Here is a 15,987-nt window from a genome sequence, read left to right on the forward strand (position 1 = left end):
AATAAAACTTCTTCTAGTTCTGTTTATATGCTTTCTTCTACTAATTTTTGGCATGCCCGTTTGCGTCATATTAATAATCGTTATGTAGGAATCATGAGTAGTTTAGGATTAATCCCAATGATTAAAAAGAATTTTGGAAAATGTAAGGCTTGTAGTAAAGCTAAAATAACTAAAAGGCCTCATTTCCAAGTTGAAAGAAAAACTGAATTGTTGGAATTAGTTCGTAGTTATATTTGTGAACTTGGAGGAATTTTAACTCGTGGAGGAAATAGATATTTTATCACTTTTATTGATGATTTCTCTAAGTACACATATATTTACTTGATGAAAAATAAAAGTGATGCGTTTGAAAATTTTAAAAATTATCTCCATGAGGTTGAAAATTAATTCGGTAGAAAAATAAAAAGAATTAGAAGTGATAGAGGCCGTGAATATGAGTCTAATGAATTTAATTCTTTTGTTAGATCATTGGGAATAATTCATGAAACTACTCCACCTTATTCTCCTGCATCAAACGGTGTGGCTGAAAGAAAAAATAGAACTTTTGTAGAGTTAACTAATGCCATGCTTATTGAGTCAAATGCACCTTTAAATTTGTGGGGTAAAGCTATTTTGACTGCATGTTATGTGTTGAATAGGGTGCCTCATAAGAAAATAAAATTGACGCCATTTGAGTTATGGAAAAATCACAAGCCAAATTTGGGTTATTTGAGAGTTTGGGGCTCTTTAGCCAATGTTAGGCTAACAGTTCCTAAAATTATGAAATTGGATAAAAAAGTTACCACTTGTGCTTTTCTTGGTTATGCTTCTAATAGTACAACCTATAGATTTTTAAATCTTGAAAAGAATATAATTATAGAATCAGGTGATGCTATTTTTCATGAAAATAAATTTCCATTTGTGTCTAAAAATAGTGGGCGTCAAAGAGATAAAGATAATTTTTTGTCTATGCCTAGTTCTTCTACTTCTATTTTGCAAAATAAAGAAAATGACGATTTAGAGTTAAGAAGGAGTAAAAGAGCTAGAATAGAAAAAGATTTTGGTCTTGATTTTTATGTTTTTAATATTGAAAATGACCCTCTTACTTTTCAAGAAGCTTTATTATCACCCGATGCTATTTTTTGGAAAGAGGCTGTAAATAATAAAATGGAGTCACTAATTTCTAATAAAACTTGGAAGATGATTGATTTACCACCAGGTTGTAAAACAATTGGGTGCAAATGGGTCCTAAGAAAAAAATTAAAACCGGATGGATCTGTTGATAAGTATAAAGCTAGATTAGTTGCTAAAGGTTTTATGCAACTAGAAGGCCTAGAATTTTTTGATACTTTTTCTCCGGTAACTAGAATTACATCCATTAGACTTTTAATTGATGTTTCTGCAATTTTTGATTTGCATATTCATCAAATGGATGTAAAAATTGCTTTTATAAATGGGGACCTAAATGAAGAAATTTATATGGATCAACCTAAGGGCTTTATAGAAGCAGGCCATGAAAGTAAAGTGCGTAAACTTACTAAATCCCTATATGGCTTGAAACATGTACCTAAGCAATGGCATGAAAAGTTTGATTCCTGCATAATTGAAAATGGTTTTAAATGAAATGAGTGTGATAAGTGCATCTATCATAAGTCTTGGAATAATTCACATGTAATTGTTTGCCTCTATGTTGATGATTTGTTAATATTTGGCTCTAACATGAATGTTATTGGAGAAACTAAAAGCATGCTTAGTAGCCATTTTGACATGAAAGATTCGGGTGAGGCAAAGTTTATTCTTGGAATGAAAATTACTAGAACATGTGATTGAATTTTCCTTGACCAGTCACATTATATTTAGAAAATTTTGAAAAAATATAATTTTATTGATTGCAAGCATGTTGTAACCCTTTTAATTCAAGAGTTCACTTATTTCTTGTACAATATGACAATGATGTGATAAATCAAAAGGAATATGCTAGCTTAATCGGAAGCTTGAGATATGTGACTGATTGTACTCGGCCTGATATTGCATACGCAGTAGGAGTACTTAGCAGGTTTATAAGTTTTAGTATGGTTGAACTCATATCGGAATAGGTGTTGGGGTTTTGTGAAATTTGTTGGGTTCCGAGGTGTGGGCCCTAAGCCAGGTAGTGAACATTGGCATGCCATAACAAGAGTTATGAGGTATTTACTTGGTACAAAAACCTATGGCTTACTTTATAAAAAATATCCTGCTGTACACGAAGGCTTTTCTTATTCAGATTGGAACACTTTATCTGGTGATTCATGTTCTACTACAGGTTATATTTTTACTTTGGGAGGTGGTGCTATTTGTTGGAAATCGAAAAAGTAAACAATAATTGCTAACTCTACCATGGAGGCTGAGCTAATTGCTTTAGCTTCAGCTAGTGAGGAAGCGAATTGGTTGAGAGATTTATTATTTCAAATTCCTTATTTTGAAAAACTAATTCCTCCTATTTTGATTCATTGTAATAGCGCTTCTGCAATTAGTAGAGTACAAAATCGTTATTACAACGGTAAATCCGGACTTATAAGGAGAAAACACAATACTATGAGATCATATTTGACAAGTGGTACCATTAATGTTGATTATGTTAAATCTTGTGATAATCTTGCAGATCCACTGACTAAGGCCTTAGCAAGAGAAAGGGTCTGGAGCACATCGAGGGGGGGTGGGATTGAAGCCCACAAGCTCACAAGTTATATATGAGGAAACCCAACCTGGGGACTAGAGATCCTATAACCAGGTTCAATGGGAAGAACGAATTATATGATGGCTTGGTTTGAAATGCACTATTTTTTATTGTTCCATCCCTATGGTGTGAGTGCATTTATCCTGTAATAATTTGCGAGGTTGAGTTTTATTAACTCTTAATAAAATCTGTAGCTTGTATGAGTGGGGTGTTAGAGTTACAGGAGCACCCTTCGCAGATTTCACCTATGTGAGTGTGGAAGTAGGCCGCTTCCTATAAGAATTTGGCTTGTTCTAAAAAACACTCATGAAAATCGGGATAACACAAGGCCGTAATGTGCTGGCTAATAAAGCTCATGTCAACACCTTGATTGTTATGTGTAAGCAGTGATAATTTATTTCCCTAAAGCAGTCATAGTTCAAGTCTGAGACCACTACTGACTCTGGAGTAAAGATCGATGTTTTGCTAAATGGGGGTTCAATGCAGAGCACACCTTCATTATGCATAATAGTCTCCCTTCAACTGGTAAACTCTCTTATATATATATTTTAATATTAAAATGAGTGGGGGAATGTTAGTATTTTAGCATTTTAATATTAAATAAAATATGTCATAACTCTCACTACTCCATAATGTAGAAAATGACCATAACTCCCATAACTCCCACTAATCCATGATGTAGAAAATGGCCATAACTCTTTTGTAACTCTTGTCTCATGTTATCCATGATTTCATAACTTACTACCCCACTTTCTTCCAATTTAATTCAAGGAAGAATTTTTACACCTATAAATAGGAGTCTTTCTTCCATAATATGGTATGTGAAAAATAATTGAGAGTGTTTTAATAAAGTGAGGTTAAAGTTGTGAAAAAAAGAAGAAGAAGAAGAAGAGAGTTTTTACTTTTGTTGAAGGAAGGTGTTCATCTTGGTGGAGCTTTGGACCCAACAACTTGTCCAGAGTTTGTTCGAGTCATACGACGTGATCGGGGTGTTGTATCCCGGGGGAGACAAGTCAAGAAGAATACTGCTGGACCAGTAAAGACTTTGCTGCAGTGGGCTTGAATCTCCTTAAAGAGAGCGAGATATCCGCGTCTCAGCCTTAGGATATTTTATTTTCTTCAATTTATTTTTCAATTGTAACTGTATTTTCACCAACAGAGGATTTATTTAAACTATTGATGATAGTAGACAGGGGCGGATGCACTTAGGTGGAAGCGGTGGCCGGAAAAACTCATTAAATATGTGTAAATTATTGATATTTAAAAAAAAAGTATTTGTACTTAATTTAAAATGACACTACTTTTAACCAACATCTCGCTTGCTCTCCTGGTCAAGCGCTTTTGTATTTTGGGAAAGGTTTTGGGTTCGACCTGGAGCCCGGTGCAGCACAACAATAAATTTTTCCTTAACTTAGTTCCATCGTAAGTTGTCTTACTATTTTTTTTCTATCATCTTTTTTTTGGGTGATGAAGTTGGTCGAAACCATTTGCAAAGTCAAATAATGATAAGAGTTTTAAGTGATTATTTAGTGTTTTATATATAAAAAAAAGTATTAAGTATTATTTCTGGTAAGGATATTATGAATACATTCCAAATTATAAAAGCTTGTCGAGGAGAGTTGTAGTAATATACTAGGATTTGTTTTTTCTTTAATTGGATTCTAATTTTGTTCTTTTAATTTGTATCGTTATAGTGATTTATTTAATTGTTTATTCTTTAATGTCGACACCACTTAAGAAAAATCCTGCATACGCCCCTGATAGTAGAGGGATAGATCAGACACTTTGCCGTTCTTTGTTTGGTATAATTTTATCTGCGGTAATCTGGAAAGCCGCCATGGGTTGGAATTTAGTTGTTTTGACCAATTAAGTGCTGAAACTACACGCTGTTCTAGTCCCATCGTAGAATTATCTAGCTGTGGCAGATAGGGCATGATTAGCATGTGATACTACTAAATCTATATCATAAGCATTAATCGATAACATGAAAGAATACAAACTATATATATATATATATATATATATATATATATATATATATATATATATATATATATATATATATATATATATATATCAATTACTTAACAAATGTACGATATATTTGATTCCGGTTAGTTAATATTTTTTTTTATATAAAATGATTAATGTGTTATTTCAGGATTATAAATGAAATTTTAGAAAAAATAACTAAGCATATTTTTACATTAAAATGTAATCATAATTTTATTCACTTGAAATAATTATTTATTGATTTATGAAATCCTTATTTAATGCACTATTTTTTTCATAAAAAGAAGAAACAAACAAGCAATACAATGGATAGATTAGTAAATAAATATTCCATGGGAAGAAAGTAGTGGGTTTTTCCATGGAAAATAATGTTTTATTACAATTTTTCAAAAATTTCGACCGAAATGAAATTATGCTCTTGTCCCACATCGGCTGAAATGGGAAAATAACTTTTTATTAAAAAATTTCAAAAATTCCGACTGATTTCTGTCGGAAATTGTAATTTTCACTTGTCGTGCATCGGCTTAAAAATGTGAACTTTTTCATCTTATAAGTTGAGGTTTGATGCATAGAGTCCAACAACTGTGGACTAAAAAAAAACAAATATAGGAAGGGTTGTAGTTAGCGCCTAGTAATAAGATTTAATATTCTATATTTGTAATTAGAATTCAATAAAATTATACTGATAATATATACTAGTACTAATTAGTAATATAGTAATAAGATATAATACTGTGGGGAGTATACATGCGATACTAAAAAATATATATCTGGAAGATTTGTAAAATTATTATATATTTAAAATTCTGACGATTTCGGTCGGTATTTGAAAAACAAAAAAAAAAAAATTAAGACCGACCGATTTGGGTCGGTATTTGAAAAATAAATTAAAAAAATTAATTAATACAGACCGATTTCGGTTGGTAAATGCAATTTGGATGTCAGTCAACGCGTTGAATATATCGATCGCTTTCGGTCGGAAATTTCCACCTTAGCGACCATCATTTTATCGACTAATTAAAAACGGTCGGAAATCGATCATTTTTTCTCAATTTCTGACCGATTTCAGTCGGTTTTCCTGGACGAAGTTAGCTAGCTTTTTAGTAGTGAGTATTTAACTGTTCAAAAGGTATAATATGAACCGGGGACATTATTGTCTCTTACTACTTTATAGCTTGTAACTTGTAAGTTATCGTTTTTATTTCTTTTTCTTTTTTATATTCATGAATTAATGGCTTCGATTTTTAGGTAATTAGGGTCCCATGATTTTCCTTAGTTGATGATGTATATCTGTATCAATACGTATCTTACATCTTTTGTGTGGTACTAATTAAGAGAAACAATGATAACAGTAATCAAGAAGACTAATTACGGAAGAAAAAAATCGGGTATTAGTTATGGGTGTCATTGGTGCTGGTTATTTTATGAAGTTTGTACCATAGCAATTTTTTAGTTACTCTATTTTGTATAACAAAATTAGACTTTTCAAAACGTCGAACTTAATTAGCTACCATGTAACTCTTTTCTTGTAATATAGAGTCTTTATCTATTATTACATATATTGGGCGTTGCAGAAGCTCCTAGATCCCTTCCATCCAAGATTTACAGATATATGCAAAGCTTCAGGCGTATCTGCGAGCATAAACAGCATAGCGACAGGTTGGACCTCATCATCACTGTAGTCTGAAGGTCCACTAGCTATCCAAGACTCACTTATTTGATGCGATGCAACACATAATCGGAAAGCACCAGGTACAGATTTCTTCTTTCTTCCCTTGAGTTTGAAAGCACCAACTGTAATGGTCAAATAAAATCACCTTTAAGCAAAACCTATCTCTTTGTACGACATACAAACAATCAAAAATGAGATTGCAAGTAGATCTGATACTGTAAATTTATCAGCAGAAACATCAACCAACCAAAAGGAATACAACATTCCCAACTGGAAAAGCAAATTAGCGTCAACATAAGACTCCCTAACATTTGAATAAATAAGACTCCCTAACATTTGTATAAATAAGACTCCCTAACATTTGAATACATAAGACTCTAACATTTGAATACATAAGACTTCCTAACACTAACATCATGTTCAATAGCCCAGTAACCAAACACCAACTCAGGTAAACCAAAGTATTTTTTGCTAACAGCTCACGAGACAATGGAATCTGTTCACAGACTCTGCACTGGGTAAAAATCAATATTCTGCTCCAAATTTGCCTAGAAATACAACTCCCCCCAACCCCAACTTTAGACTATTCCAGCTACTCACAGATGATCTCTTCAGAGATTCTGCACATCTTAAATAAAGCTGCCAACAACTTATAGCACATAAATGGAAAGCATTTTTAACCTACCTGGCAGATATGAAGATAGCTTGTATAGATAGGTTTGACCTATAAATCTGGCTTGTACCAAAAACAAATACACGAATTTTATACAATAGGCACAAAATGCCAAGCAAAAGTTAATCCCATATGATGGACTTCCAATACAACTTTACCTCCATACAATAGGTACAAAATGCAAAGGAAAAGTTATTCCCATATGATGGACTCTCGGTACAACTATACCTCCATCGTCCATAGAACCTTGCATGAATTGTAACCATGGTTAGGACAGTATCTCTACAAAAATGAATTCAATTCCTTTAATCAGATCAACCTGATGAATAAGAAATACAGGGGTAGCTGAAAGAGCTTTATTAGACAACTCAGGAATTTCATAAAATATGTTTGTTAGCATTCCAATAAGCTTGCTGTTAACTATTTCTGCCCAAGTGTTCATCCTGCTAACAGATATAAGTACCTGAACACCTGCAAGAGTATTAAGAGAAAAGTTGGAACTCAAACATCAAGCGCTTTTGAGATTTAAATACTTTAGGAACAAAACCTCCGAACAAGATTATAAAATATTATTTCATGTTTTCCTTTAGGAGAAAGTAAAGGATTTGGTCTTAGGTTAATAAAAGATTCACTGGATTGTGTACTTCCAATATTTTCCCATCACCCTTTAAATACAGTTCTAGCCTTCTTATTTAGTGCAAAATGAACCACCTAACATTGGAAACGAGACCAAAACACCTATAAAGACTGTATGGGAAGTCACAGAACCGGAGAACACATCGAGATGTTGTATATCCCACCATTTAAATATTTCGTCTTGCTTCTGGTCATGTTTCAGTTGAAACAGCCTCTCTATCTCCACGAGATAGGAATAAGGTCCGCGTACACACTACCCTCACAGACCCCACTATGTGGGATTACACTGGGTTTTTTGTTGTTGTTGTTGTTGTTCTGGTCATATTTCAGTGAGCAAACCACATGTTGATCCCTTCCGACACTGGAACCTTAAGGTCCGATATAAGATTAAATATCAGTTGTTGCTCCAGCCCCTCCTTCAGGAAGAGATGTAAGACATGTTTCACCGTTTACATTTTCATCTAAGAACATGAATTTTGTGAAGCATGTTCTATTTCCCGCCAACATCATGGGGCCTTGAATATCAGTTGTAGATCTTAGAATTTATAGGTGGAGCTTGAAGCTGGCTAAATTTGCTGATATTGGAGATCAACCTTGAAGATGTGTGGCACTAAGTACCCAGCAAAATTATGGAGATTTTTCAGCAGTTGGATTGCCACCCTTAGACTAGTTCACCAAAGAGAAACACCAATGGCTCTCTCTATTGCACCTACACAAAATTCATATCCCCTTCTTCACCTCAACCCAGCTACAGCCTGGAGTCTTTCTCAATCCAGTTTCATTCATCTTTACTCTAGTATGACCTGCATCATTCCACCTACCAGACTGAGAATACAAGCTTGATAATACCACATAATGAGCTGGGTTTCCTTGCTCAAGCTTGACAAGATGCTTCAAAGCAACCTCTGCTAACTCGATATTAGAATGCATTCTAGATGCATCCAACAAGGCTCCCCAAACTCCACCATCTGGCTCCATAGGCATTGTCTTAAGTAGATCCATAATTTCATAAAACAAGCCAGCACGGCCTAACAAGTCTACCATACAGGCATAGTGTTCCACATCTGGCTCGATGTGGTATTTGTCACGCATGTGGTGAAATATTTTCCTTCCTTCTTCAACCAAGCCTGCATGTCTGCAGGCAGACAAGACACTAAGGAAGGATATAGCATCAACTTCAATGTCCCTATTTTCCATTAGAGAGAAAACAGAAAGAGCACGATCACCTTCCCCATGCATAGAATATGCTGTAAGTAAAGCATTCCAAGAAACAGTGTCAGTGCTCTTCATCTCCTCAAATATATGCTCCGAAAGGTCAAGTTGACCACATTTGGCATACATATCGATAAGACTGTTCCCTACAAGCTTATGAGACTGAAAGCCACTCTTAATTATGTAGGAATGTATAGTCATGCCCTCTCTCAAACATGTCAAATGTGACACCGCAGGCAGGATGCTCACAATTGTGACCACATTGGGCCGAAATGATTCGAACTTCATGGAATGGAATGCGGCAAGGGCTATCTTGGCAAGTCCATTGTGCATGTATCCTGCTATCATTGTGTTCCAGGACACCTCATCCTTAGCGAAATCATTTTTGTTGAACAGGAATTCAGCCAAAGTCAAACTTCCACATTTGGCATACAAGTCAATTAGAGCATTCTTCACATGACAGTCTGACTCAAACCCGTATCTGATAATTTGACAATGAAGGCATCCTCCCAAGCGTACATCACCTAGAAGGGCACAAGCTGGAAGCGCACCAACCATTGTCCCGGGGTCTGGGTGTAATCCAGTTAACCTTAATCGAGAAAACATCTCTAATGCATTATAACAGTCGCCAATCTGGGCATACCCATTTATCAGAGCATTCCATGTTACTACCTCAACCAGTGGCATCTTATTGAACAAATTAAGTGCAAAATTAAATAGGTTGCACTTAGCATACATGGAAACCAAGGCAGTTCCCGTTGAAATATCAGAATCGATACTGGCTTTGATGGCATGGCAGTGGATACTCTTTCCTAATCTCACTGCCCTTAGCTCTGCACAGGCTGGGATAACACTCACCAGAGTAACATTATTTGGCTGTGAATACTCATTCTGCATATCTCGAAACAGAGAGAGTGCCTCTTGAGGATATCCTGATTGTGAGAAAGCAGCTATTGCTGCGGACCAAGCAACCAAATCTCTTCCGTTAATTCCCCAAAACAGATCTCTAGCCTTGTCTAGCAATCCACACTTTGCATACATTGTCATCAATGAAGTAGCAACCATAATGTCGGAATCAATCATTTCTTGAATTGCATATTCATGAATTTCTTTCCCTCTCCCTAAATCGCCAATTTCACCGGTCGCAAGCAATGCAGTTACAGCTGATACTTTGCTGATCTTCAAGCTCGTTGTCTTTATTGAATCAAACATTTCCAAAACCTCATGAAAGTTCCCATTATATGCAAAACCTGCCATCATTGTACCCCATGAAATATCATCTTTCCCCGTTAACTCAAGAAAAATTCGGTGAGCAACATTCGGATGATTGCATTTTGAGTATGTATCGATCAAAGCATTACGAACCGAAACTGGAAATGCTCTCCTATATACATAAGCATGTATACCCCTACATGCCCGCATATCCATTAATTTACAAACTGCAGGAAGCAAATTTAATAATGTCACTGAATTAGGATTAATCCTAAAAATAAATTGCATGTCCTTGAAAAGGTCAACAGCCTTAATCGGCTCTGCACTCTGTGCAAGCCCAGAAATCATTGCATTCCAAGCTACAACATCCTTGTCAGGCATTTGATCAAACACCATCCTTGCGCTCTCCAAATCACCCATTTTACTGTACATATCTATAAGTCCAGTCCCAATGAAAACATCACTTTCCAGATTCCTACGAACTACTTCTTCATGAATCAAGATACAGCGTTCAAAATCAGACATAGCAGTGCAAGCTTTCAGCACAAAAGTGAAGGTATACTTATCCGGCTGAATAGACTTTTCCAACATTGAAACGTACAGTTTGAGAGCTTCTTCGTGCTGATTGACTCTGACGTAAGCTCTGATCATTGAATTCCAGAGAATCACAGGTGGGTTGGGTGAAGAATCGAAGAGGGAACGAGAAAAGGCGCATTTTTGGAAGGAAGAGTACAAATTGATGAGAAGGGTAGTGGTGGAAGTGTTGAAAGTAAAGCCAGAGGTGATTAGACGAGCGTGAAGTTGGAGAAGAGAGCAGAGGTCTTTGCACGAAGAGAGGAGGGTGAGAAGCCGCTGGTGGGAGAGAATTTTTGAGGTATGTGGTAATTCTTGACAATGAAATCTACGTACTGGTACCAGTATTGAACAACATCTCAACTTCATTTTCCAGCTTTCATGCTCTGTTTGTATATAACCGCCTAGTATTTGAAGACTCAAAACGCAGGGCGATTCGAGAGTTTTCAACTAATGGAGTTTGGAGACTTTAGACAATGAGCATTATGGGTTTTAAATAGCAAGAATATTTAAAACGTTTCAATTCCTTTTTTTTTTAACCAAATCCCATTTTCACATACTGTAGTCTGTAGGTAAAAATGCTCTATGACCAAGGGCGGCTCAAGCATATAAGGTGCCTGACGGCGAAAGTTTAATATAAGGCCTTATTTTTCATTATTTGTTAATAAAATTTCAAGAGCTCCTTTTGAGATTTTATTAAATTTTTAACTTTTTTTTTCTTTTGTATTTTTGAATAATCAGATGCATATTATCTTGTTGACATATTTATATTCTAAAAAAATTAAAATAATTTTGACAGAGTAAAATTAATAAAATAATAAATAACAAATAAAAATAATACTAGAAAGTTAGAATGATATTATCCAATGACCGACTGATTCAAGAAGTTTGAAGACTTTGATTCCAAAATATCTAGTTTTTGGCTTATTGGAGTCTTGGAGAAATAAAGAAATCCAGTAGAAAGAATTAAGAAGATGAGCATGAATCATGAATAAAGAGGAAGGAAAAATATATGTCTTCTGGAATATGAAGAATGAATGAATACTAGCACTAGAATTAAATTGTTGGCTAGAGATTACTTGGAAGAATAAAAAGTAGAGTTGTCAAATCAAATCATAGAGACAACTATTTTCCTACTCCCTCCAAAAAAAGTAATTTTTTGACTTTTTTCTTGTGGTCCAAAATAAGTGATTTTTCCAGATTTCAAGAACGAATTAATTATTTTTTTTCCTATATTATCCTTGAAGTAAATGGTGTTGGAATATGTGTTAGGAGTGTTTATGTGAGATAGTAAAGGTTAATATGGTCAATTCCATTGCTAATTAATGCTAAAAGGTAGATTTCTTAATTTGTGTGAAAACATCCAAAAAAATCACTTATTTTGGACCGGAGGGAGTACTATTTTAAACTTTAATTTATTAATATATCTAAAAAGTTTCTTTCTTTTTATATGAAAAGTACAAAACTACTATATACATATATTATTTTTTAAAAAGAAAAATCTATTAAATATACTCCTTATTCCTAAAAAAATGGGCCCCCAAAAATTGGGGTCCTAAGGCAGCCTTACCCCATTATATGTTAGAGCCGGTCATGTCTGTGATAAACTGAAGATATAGAATTTAATTGATTAAACAAAAAAAAAGGAACATATATATTTATATCTGTTAGTACTAGGTAGGCGTTTGGACATAAAAATTATAATTTTTGAAAAAAAATAATATTTGGAATTAAGTTGAAAAATTATATTTAGAATTTAAAATTATGTTTGGACATGTATTTCACTTGAAAAAATATTGCAGTTTTGTAAGTGGGGAAATAAAAATGCCTGAAAATTTTGAAAAAGTGGTTTTTGAAAAAGTGGTTTTTGGTGCCAATGGTTTAGGCAAATGGAATGTCTTCCAAGAAATTCCGGAGCCATTCAGCTTTTTCACCGCCAACTTCGAGGAAGATAGCATTGGGACATGCTATTACCTATGTATGGTGACGGGTGTCATGCCAGAGTCTGTCCGGGTGGGCTCAGGCTATGAACTCAGCCTCCATTGTAGAGTGGGAAATACAAGTTTATTTGGACGACTTCCAAGATACCGCTCTTCCACCAATAGTGAATACATAACCACTTGTGGACATAGAATCAGTTGAACCGATTATCCAATTTGCATCACAATATCCCTCAATCACCGCAGGATACTGTAGTGCAAAGTAAAGTCCTGGGTATGTTTTAAATATCCCAAAACTCATTTCATTGCCACACAATGAGATTGACCCGGATTACTCGTGTATCGACTCAATTTACTTATAGCACAAGATGTATCTGGTCGTGTACAATTCATGATATACATTAAACATCCCAACACACGAGCATAATCCAATTGTGATATGTTTTGGCCTTTGTGCTTTGCTAGTGTAAGATTCACGTTAATTGGAGTCTTTGCAACTTTAAAATCTAAGTGCTTGAATTTTTCAAGCACTATCTTAATATAATGGGATTGTGACAATGCCAGACCTTGAGGAGTCTTATGGATCTTAATACCCAGAATTAAATCAGCAACTCCCAAGTCCTTCATATCAAACTTGCTAGTTAGCATACGCTTAGTTGCATTTACGTTGGCAATGTCATTACTCATTATCAGCATATCATCCACATATAAGCAAAAAATGACTATGTGATTTGGGACATTTTTAATGTATACACATTTATCACATTCCTTTATCTTAAAACCATTCGACAACATTGTTTGGTCAAATTTCGCATGCCATTATTTGGGTGCTTGTTTTAGTACGTAAAGAGACTAAACAAGTCTACATACCTTCTTTTCTTTACCTGGAACAACAAACCCTTCAGGTTGTTCCATGTAAATTTCTTCCTCTAAATCTCCATTTAAGAAGGCTGTCTTAACGTCCATTTGATGAATTTCAAGACCATAAACTGCAGCTAACGCTACTAACGTTCGTATGGACGTAATTCTTGTAATTGGAGAGTACGTATCAAAATAGTCAAGACCTTCTTGTTGTTTATACCCTTTGACCACAAGTCTTGCCTTATATTTATCAATAGTGCCATCATCTTTCATTTTCCTCTTAAATTCATTTAGAACCAAACGGTTTATTTCCAGGAGGAAGACAACCAATTCTCATGTATGGTTGTTCAATATGGATTCTATTTCACTATTGACTGCCTCTTTCCAAAATAATGACTCCGAAGAAGACCTAGCTTCTTTAAATGTTTGAGGCTCATTTTCCAATTAGAAAGTCACAAAATCAGGTCCAAATTAAGTAGACGTTCTTTGACGTTTATTACGTCTTGGATCCTCCTGATTAAATGTGCTTTCTTTTATTTCTTCCCGAGGCCGTTTAGATCCTTCACCAATCGACTCACATTCCTTTCTATACGGATATATATTTTCAAATGACTCAGCATTATCTAATTCTATAACCGTATTATTATGAATGTCGGGATTTTCTGATTTATGAACCAGAAATTGATATGTTTTACTATTGGTCACATATCCTATGAAAACAAAATCAATGGTTTTCAATCCTATTTTTACCCTTTTGGGTTTAGGAACTTGCACTTTTGCCAAACACCCCCACACTTTGAAATAATTCAAGTTGATCTTCCTTCCTTTCCATTTTTCATGTGGAATCAATTGTGTTTTGCTATGGGATACTCAATTTAGTATCCGGTTAGCCGTTACAATGGCTTCCCCCACAAGTTCTGTGACAAACCAGAACTTATCAACAATGCGTTCATCATCTCCTTTAATGAACGATTCTTTCTTTTCGCAATCCCATTGGATTGGGGCGTGTAAGGGGCCGTTGTTTGATGGATAATTCCATATTGTAAATATATTTCTTCAAAAGGAGATTCATATTCACCACCCTTTTCACTTCTTATCATTTTGATTTTCGTGTTAAGTTGCGTTTTAACTTCCTTTTTGTATTGCTTGAATGCGTATGTTTCTTCACATTTACTATTAAGTAAGTAAACATAGCAATATCGAGTACTGTTGTCAATAAAAGTTATGAAATACTTCTTTCCACCGCGACATGGTATTGACTTCATGTCGCAAATATCTGTGTGAATTAAGTCAAAAGGATTTGAATTCCTTTCAACTGACTTATAAGGATGTTTAACATACTTAGATTCCACACATATTTGGCATTTTGATTTTTCGTATTCAAATTTAGGCAAATACTTCCAAATGAATCATTTTTCGCAAGGTTACAATTGACATGTCCCAAACATATATGCCAAAATTCATTTGACTCAAGTAAGTAAGAAGAAGCTGAAGTTTTATTATTGTTAACGACCATCATATTCAGTTTGTAAAGGCCCTCAGTGAGCTAAACTTTTCCTACAAATATCTCATTCTTACTTATTACAACCTTATCAGATACAAAAATACATTTAAACCTGTTCTTAACAAGAAGTCCAGCAGAGACTAAGTTCTTCCTAATCTCGGGAACATAAAAGCGTCGTTCAGAGTCACAACCTTGCCAGAAGTCATTTTCAGAAATATCTTGCCACATCCTTCAATTTTGGCCGTTGCAGAATTTCCCATAGAAAGCGTCTCTTCAGGTCCAACAGGAGCATATGTAGCAAACGTTTCTCTATCAGCACAAACATGGCGAGTGGCTCCAGAATCAATCCACCACTCCTTAGGATTCCCACCAGGTTGCATTCACAAATCATAGCACACAAATCATCAACATCTTTGTGCTTTTCAACCATTTGCTTAACCCTTCTTCTTGTCTTTCTTGAAAGTACAAGAGGGGGGGGGGGTGAATTGTATATACTTCAAATTAATTACTTAAAAGTTGACTTAAAACTTGAGTAGTCAGCTGAATATGATAATTTAGCAGATATGGTAACGGAAAGTAAAATGCAAAAAATAATTGCAGGAATTAAATACACCGTGATTTTTATACTGGTTCAGATTCAATGTGAATCCTAATCCAGTCCCCTTGGGTTGCAAGGGAGTTCTCTTCAGTAAATGAGTTCCTTCCGAGTACAGATGTGGTGTATATCGCTCAGTTTCTCTAGCACTCGTTTTTGATACAATGCCTCACCAGTTGTGTGCTCTCTTTCTATCCCTGACTTGTTACACAGCAGATCTTAGTGAACTACAATGCTTGTTTGCAGTAGAATAAAGAGAGTGATTTGGTTTGATCAAAGTATATCTAAGCTAGGGTTTACAAAGGTGTATAAATACTTTGATGGAAGGTAGAGGCTTGACAACCCAAGAGATTTGATCCTTGGAAAGAATTGATTCTTTCCAACAATAAGGAATGAGCCGT

The 15,987-nt window shown here is 34.9% G+C and overlaps 1 protein-coding gene across 1 annotated transcript; it reads right to left on the minus strand.

The window, feature by feature from the left end:
• Positions 1 to 6,190: 6,190 nt before the first annotated feature.
• On the minus strand, positions 6,191 to 11,144 carry LOC109218661 (pentatricopeptide repeat-containing protein At2g39620). The gene is made up of 2 exons (XM_019383034.1): positions 7,854 to 11,144; positions 6,191 to 7,524 (listed from the first exon to the last, which is right to left on the minus strand). Exon 1 carries the CDS (start codon positions 11,053 to 11,055, stop codon positions 8,410 to 8,412), a length of 2,646 nt encoding a protein of 881 aa, XP_019238579.1. The 5' UTR covers positions 11,056 to 11,144; the 3' UTR covers positions 6,191 to 7,524; positions 7,854 to 8,409.
• Between the last annotated feature and the right edge of the window lie 4,843 nt (positions 11,145 to 15,987).

This window comes from Nicotiana attenuata, unplaced genomic scaffold (assembly GCF_001879085.1).
Source record: "Nicotiana attenuata strain UT unplaced genomic scaffold, NIATTr2, whole genome shotgun sequence".
In the NCBI taxonomy this organism is placed as follows: domain Eukaryota; kingdom Viridiplantae; phylum Streptophyta; class Magnoliopsida; order Solanales; family Solanaceae; genus Nicotiana; species Nicotiana attenuata.